Genomic DNA, 6,360 nt, shown 5'->3' with positions numbered 1-6,360 from the left:
TTAGGGATCAAATATTTGTGTGCCCCTGTATTCTGTTTATTTGTGTTTTTGTTAGATAAGCGACCAAAGTTACGACACGAGCCGTTGTCGTTGAGCGCGGTGGGCATGCGACGTCCTAAATTGGGACACCGGGCTGGGCGCCCTCATGCTTCTCCGGCCTCCGGCTTCCTTTTCCCTTTTCGTTTTTTTATTTATTTTCCTTTTTCCCACCGCACCCCTCGGTGTTTGATATTTTATATTTCCCATCCCGCAGCAATCCGACGGCGATGAGGAGGGGTCCCCCCGCCGTCAGGTCGAAGCCGGACGTGGCGCAGCTGGCAAAGCCCTAAAGGTAAATCATTTAATTGCGACTCGGACGTGTCATCATCGCGCACCTCAGGTGCGAGTGAGAGCGCTGCCTGCCCTGCTCGCCTACCTGCGGGTGCGAGTGAGAGCGCTGCCCGCCACCCTGCGTGCTCGCTGATGGTTCCGACGACACTCCGCACCACACCTCACTAAAAGCTATGTCATGCGAGTAAGCGGTCGTCCAGAGAGCACGTCCTTTATTCTCTGATTCATTCGGCAATTTAAGCACTGAAAACTGCGTAATGACGAAAATTCGATCACTAGCTGATAACGCGGTGCACATTTCAGTTTTAATAGAATATTTTCTAAACGAGCCCCAAATTTTTTTTAAAGTACCATGGAGTTTCCCGTAAAATTTCCGATCAAACGAGCCTACATGTGATGGGGTTCTGAACAAAGGTTCTCTAAGAACACGTCTTTTTCCGTGTTATTATTTGAACTCCGAACCCTATCACCATGTAGGATTGTTTAATCGGAAATTTCGCGGGAAATCCGATGGTGCTTTTGAAAATTAACTCTCAGAGCTCGTTTAGAAAATATTCCACAAAAACTGAAATGTACACCGCGTTATCATCTGGTGATCGACATGCGTCATTACACAGTTTTCAGTGCGGGAGCTTGGCGCCTGCGAGACCCGGGGTAGGCCACCCTGCAGCACACGCATGCATTGCAGGCAAGATGTTGCCTAGCCATCAGGCGCTATGAGAGCTTGCACTGGTTGAACCTTACAGTTTCTCACGGCAAATGACGTACGTACTTTCTCGATGATCCCATTCCCATATGCCTATACATTTGCCCTTGTGACTCGACGATTCCTATTTAATTGTGTGTTACTCGCACAGTTAAAGTCTTACGAAGCAAAATGCCAAATGCTTCGTACCTACCTACGAAGGATTTGCTTCCTATACAAAGCGTCCAAATCCTTTGTATTACAAAGGATTTGGCACTTTTCTTTGTAAGACTTTAACAGTGCGTAATTATCTAATTAGTAACACGTTTGTAACTCGCCAGATGAACGGTGACGGGCCGCTGTTGCCCGGGGTGCCGACGCCCGGCCCCGCGCAGCACACCAGGCTGCACGATTCCGTCGAGTACGGCACGCCGCAGAGCCAGCTGCACATCAACTTCCTCCTGGACCAGCAGCACCTGCAGCAGCAGCAGCGACGCGCGTCTTCCAAGACCGTCAACAGCATCGGCTCGCGGTTCAACCAGTGGCTGGAGCCTCAAGTAACCAGGGGTGAGTTTTCCCGTGACTGAACATCGTGACTTTATTCCGTACTTACGTGTGCATGAGCGTCAAGAAAAGTACATTGTCAAGTCTTTTTCCCACTGAACCGTTACCGTTGTCTACCGGGTTTTACTTTCCGTTTTGATTTTCTTTGAGCCTGACTATTTTACACATGACAATTTGAATTTTTAAAGATTGTTCGTTTCTCGCCTTCGATATTCACATTCGATTTAGTTTTCGAGTTCCTTCTTCCACGTCTTCTTTCGTTTAAGAATATGGTAACCCTTACTCTGAATTGCTCCCGAGTGGTCGCTTCCGCCGCTCCGGCGCTCGCCGTGCCCAGTGAAGCTGACACCCTTTGTGCCGGCGACAGGGGGTGTCTTGAGCTTGAGGGGCTCGGGCGGCCTGGTGCCGGTGGCGGTCGCCCCGTGGACCGCGCGCCCCGGGTCGCTCCCGCAGCAGCCGCAGAGCCCCACTGGGAGCGTCACCAGCATCACCAGGCTCCTGCCGCCGCTGAGCAAGTGAGTGATGAGTGAATAGGAATTTTATAGACCGAAATTTTCACGGAAATTGTTTTTAAAATCCAGGAAAAAAACGGTTGTTTTCAAAAATATTTCTAGAAAAATTGAAAAAATGACACTTTTTAGGAAAAACAACGAAACTTCTGTTAAAATTTTACTTGAAATGAATAAGATGTGTGCACCAGAACGCCCCTTGTTGGCGCTCGCCTTCTGTCAAATTATATCCTCGTTCACCAGCAGGAAGTCCGCCGGGGCGTCGGCGGGGTCCTCGGGCGGCCTCGGGCGCCGGCGCGTCATCTCCGTCCTCGCCGCCGTCAGCCTGTTCGAGGGCGCCCTCCTCATCGGCCTCTTCGTCTTTACCTACTTCTGTAAGTCCGCCCGGGCGCGAGGGCCGCCCGCGCCGCCGGCCTTGTTCGCAAAGACGGCGCGTGCGTGGTAAATTTCCTCGTGCGTTTTGTATGTTTGGCCTAACGTGATAAACCAATGTGTGGGTGAAGGAGGAAGGGGGGTGGGTGGGGCGCAGACGGAAGATGGGGACTGTTGAGGACAGTAGTGGAAGACCTCGAGAAAGGGGAACGAAGGAGAGAGCAGCAGGCGGGGGTGGCGACAACCCACACAACCTTCTTCGCGTCGACAGCTGCGTGGCCTTGAACCACACAACAGCGCGGGGCAGTATTCGCCTGTCAAAGGAGGGGCGGAGCGGGCGGGGCGAGCTAGTGTCCCGGGGCTTATATTGAGGGTTGGCGAGGTTGCGCGACGTGCGACGGGGTGGAGCGGGGCGGGGCGGGGGATGGAGCGCGTGGGTCCCGTCAGACACCGGATGTCGTCGCCGCTGTCCGTATCGACCTGCTGCTTGTCGGCGGAGTAGTGCCGCGCGCGCACTCGCCGGCGTTGTGCTACTGTGCGCAATCAGATGTTATTTCCGAGCGATGATGACAGCTCGCCTCTCGCCCATTCGGCGCCACGGATTCTCCGACGTACTGCACACCATATTTGCGTCCGGCTCAAATTGTTTGTTTATATTTGTGTGAAAGTGCGCGCGCACAGGTGCCGGTAAGTTGGTACCGCCACAACACAACAACACCCCTCGAAAGTTCTTCGAGGGTATCGAACGGGGCGCCGCCGCGCGACCGCAGTGAGGTGTCGGAGGTCGACTTTTCTTACTTTCGTTCCAACAGAATAACTAGAGGTCAGAGAAGACAGCTTAGACGTGGGCCGACGGCCTTCTCTTGTGATTTTCTTGTACGTTATTTTCTTTTAGCTGTTGATACTTGACGACCCAGCCACTAGGACGCGAGAAGTAATTATCTGTCGGGGGCAGAAGGGGTGAAGAGGGGGAGGGAAAAGGGTGCGGGGAGGGGGAGCGTTCCGCGGGCTTTTCAAAGGGTCTACTACTACTGCGCGTGCCTGCTCGACGACAGTTAGTTGGTGCAAGTGGTCCACAGTGGGGGCGGCGCGGGGGCGGTCGCGAGTGGAGGGAGAAAGTAAGTATGCACTCCTTCATATAATTGGCCCGTTGGTTGCCAGCAGGGCGAGCAGCAGCAGCAGCAGGGCAATCAGAGCACTGTCCAACGCCCTGGAGCCTGAAGCCAAGTGAACCCTTTCCGACAAACTCTCCCGTCTCTCTCGCTCTCTCTCTCTCTCGAGGGTATTTGGCTTCGCGCTGACCTAGGGGCCGACCTTCAAAACGAAAGCCGGGGATGGTGACATTTCTGAGGGTGCGGACAGCGTCGTTCCACAATATTAATTAGTCATCGTGTCTTTGAGGATGTCGGTGCGGGGTACTCTTTTAACGAATACAGATACTCTCCGAAAATGGTATCCATTACTTTAACGAAATGATGAAAGGAAATAAAGAAATGTTTAAAACGTAAAATAAATTATAATATAGACCTGATCTCGTGTGTTCCAGACATGAAGAGCCTGGAGCGGGCAGGGCCCGTGTGCGAGAGCGCGGCCTGCGTGCGCACCGCGGCCAGCCTGCTGCGCTCGATCGACCCGCGCGTGTCGCCGTGCGAGGACTTCTACGCGTACGCGTGCGGCAGCTGGCCCCAGGACCACCCGGCGCCCGCAGCCGCCTTCAGCCACGACTGGTTCTACGACCGGCACGAGCACGTGCTGGTCGGCGTGCGCGGTGAGTGAGTGCCTCCGCGAGAGGGACACTGGCAGAAGATTGTGGTCTGCTGCATATGGTTTTCAATTTCCCAGAAAAAGTATTTTTGGTAAACTTTCCAATTTTTGTTTTCAAAATGTGTAAATTTCTTTGAAGTTTTATTTCTATTTTCCATTTTTTTCTGGAAATCTTTCATTTGTTTTGGAAGTATACAAGTTCGCTCAAACACAACAGGATAGTGACTACACTGTAAATCCGGGTTGTCCTGCAGGTCGGCGACAAAGTCGCCTGACCCGCAAAACTATATAGGCGATTTATGTCGACTATCTGCTGGACACCTTTTGTTCTCCTGGGTAATTGCATTGTATGAGTTCATAGGCATTCCACCCATTGTGTCCGTGCAATTACCCGGAAGATCAGAAGGTGACCAGCAGATACTCGACCTAAGTCGCCTAGTTTTGCGGGTCAGGTGACTTTGTCGCCTACCTGCTGGACACCCCGGATTTACGGTGTATGTTCTCATGTTTTGCCTTTTCCTGCGGCCATCTAATCTCATCCTATTGAGTTTCAGTCTTTTACATGCCATATTATGAAGTTCACACTAAGACAATTTATATCACCTACACACTTATCGTCATGGCGTTGTCCGTCTGTATTCGCGACCCTGGATTCAAAGGAACAGTACATCCGCGGCATTGCATGTGTGCGTGTTTGCAGAGTACTTGGAGGAGAACACCACTGCGAGCACCCCCTGGGCGGTGTCGCAGGCCCGCATCCTGTACCGGGCGTGTCTGGACCGAGGTATAGAGCCGTCGCCGTGGGGCACAGAGGCCGTGCCGTTGTGTGCTCACTAACCCCCCGCCCCCTGATCGACTCCCCGCAGAGGCGTGGGACGCCCTGGGCCTGGACCCCCTGCTCGCCGTGCTCGACGCGGTGGGGCTTCCTCGGCGGCCGCCCCTCGGCCCGGACCCCGACTGGACGTGGGAGCGCACGTCCGTGCTCGCCAGGAAGCGCACCAACAAGGACCTGCTCGTCAACCTGGACGTGCGCGCCGACGTCAAGGACCGCACCGTCAACAAGATCCTCGTCAAGAAGTACCGCTCCGGCTCGCCCCTGCTCGGGCACCAGGCCCGCCGCCTGGAGCACAGGAGGCACCGCATCCTGGCGAGGACGTCGGTCCCACTGGCCAGCCTCAGACCGACGAACGAGTACGACGAGGATGACGGCAGCGGAAGCGACGACGCTGGCGGCGACGAGAAGGTGCCGTCGGACATCAGGCACCTCGCCGCCTACCTGTTGTACATGATGGACGCGATGACTCTAGTCACGCAGGTACGGGACAACATTCAAAACCTTTAGGCAAAGGGCAGAGCTATGTATCTCTATGTACATTTCACTCACCTGCACAGCACGCCAACGGCAGCCTCAGAGCTCCGGAGGCGTCGTCGGCCACGTCGAGCAACAACTCCAGTCGCAGCAGCAGCAGCAGCAGCCGCGGCGGTGTCGCGCCAGGAGGAATGGGCGCCTCCTGCAACCTGCGGGCCGCCGCGCCTCCCGGCCTCAAGAAGGCCGCCCTGGACGTCCTCGCCTTCAACAAGGCTCTGTACAGGGTGGGTCCATACTGCTCGGAAGCGCGACCCTCTGTGCCCCCCTCCCCCCGGCCCCGGCCCACCGCCTCGCTCCATCTGTTTACGCGCTCATGTTTCAGCTCGCGTTCCCGGAGAACAGGTCTGCCGTCCGGGATGACGACCCCTTGGAGATGTGGGTGTGGGAGCTGCAGAACCTGACCGACGCCGGCCTCAAAGAGGGCACCCCGTCTCAGGTGGGTGTCGGGTCGGCGACGCCGGCCGACCAGGCCGACGCCCTCACGCGGGTGTTCGATGGGCTGCCTACCTGGCGGCGCAGGGGCGGCCAGAGTTTCTGTTTTGGCTTGGCTAATTTTTTCTTACTTGCGAATAAACTTCACACAGATAAACTGGACGGAGTACCTCACCCTTATGTTCGAAAATGTGCCAAATGTGACGTTGGATCTCACCAAGGATAAGATAATTGTGGAGGACGAGGAGTACCTGAGAAATTTGTCTTCGCTTCTAGCCGCAACTCCTCGCGAGACAGTCAGTGAGTGTAGTGGATATAATTTGCCTGTGTATTAT

At 54.9% G+C, this 6,360-nt stretch overlaps 1 protein-coding gene across 3 annotated transcripts in view; it reads left to right on the top strand.

Annotated features, from left to right (window-relative positions):
- LOC113218180 (endothelin-converting enzyme 2) overlaps positions 1–6,360 on the top strand; it is a 35,990-nt gene that overhangs the window by 3,689 nt on the left and 25,941 nt on the right. For all 3 annotated transcript variants that reach the window (XR_008011618.1, XM_052271549.1, XM_026438411.2), the window contains exons 2-11: positions 254–331; positions 1,357–1,582; positions 1,947–2,094; positions 2,332–2,462; positions 4,007–4,228; positions 4,925–5,008; positions 5,091–5,539; positions 5,617–5,817; positions 5,916–6,029; positions 6,178–6,325. Coding sequence is in view for 2 of the 3 variants with exons in the window: in XM_052271549.1 (XP_052127509.1) it covers positions 1,357–1,582; positions 1,947–2,094; positions 2,332–2,462; positions 4,007–4,228; positions 4,925–5,008; positions 5,091–5,539; positions 5,617–5,817; positions 5,916–6,029; positions 6,178–6,325 (1,723 nt within the window). In the remaining variant the exon portion in view is untranslated. The remainder of the gene's footprint in view (positions 1–253; positions 332–1,356; positions 1,583–1,946; positions 2,095–2,331; positions 2,463–4,006; positions 4,229–4,924; positions 5,009–5,090; positions 5,540–5,616; positions 5,818–5,915; positions 6,030–6,177; positions 6,326–6,360) is intronic.

Source organism: Frankliniella occidentalis, unplaced genomic scaffold (genome assembly GCF_000697945.3).
Source record: "Frankliniella occidentalis isolate FOCC.00 unplaced genomic scaffold, Focc_3.1 Scaffold6, whole genome shotgun sequence".
Taxonomy (NCBI): domain Eukaryota; kingdom Metazoa; phylum Arthropoda; class Insecta; order Thysanoptera; family Thripidae; genus Frankliniella; species Frankliniella occidentalis.
The sequence above is the reverse complement of the archived record's forward strand: the minus strand, read 5'-3'. Positions and strand labels throughout refer to the sequence as shown.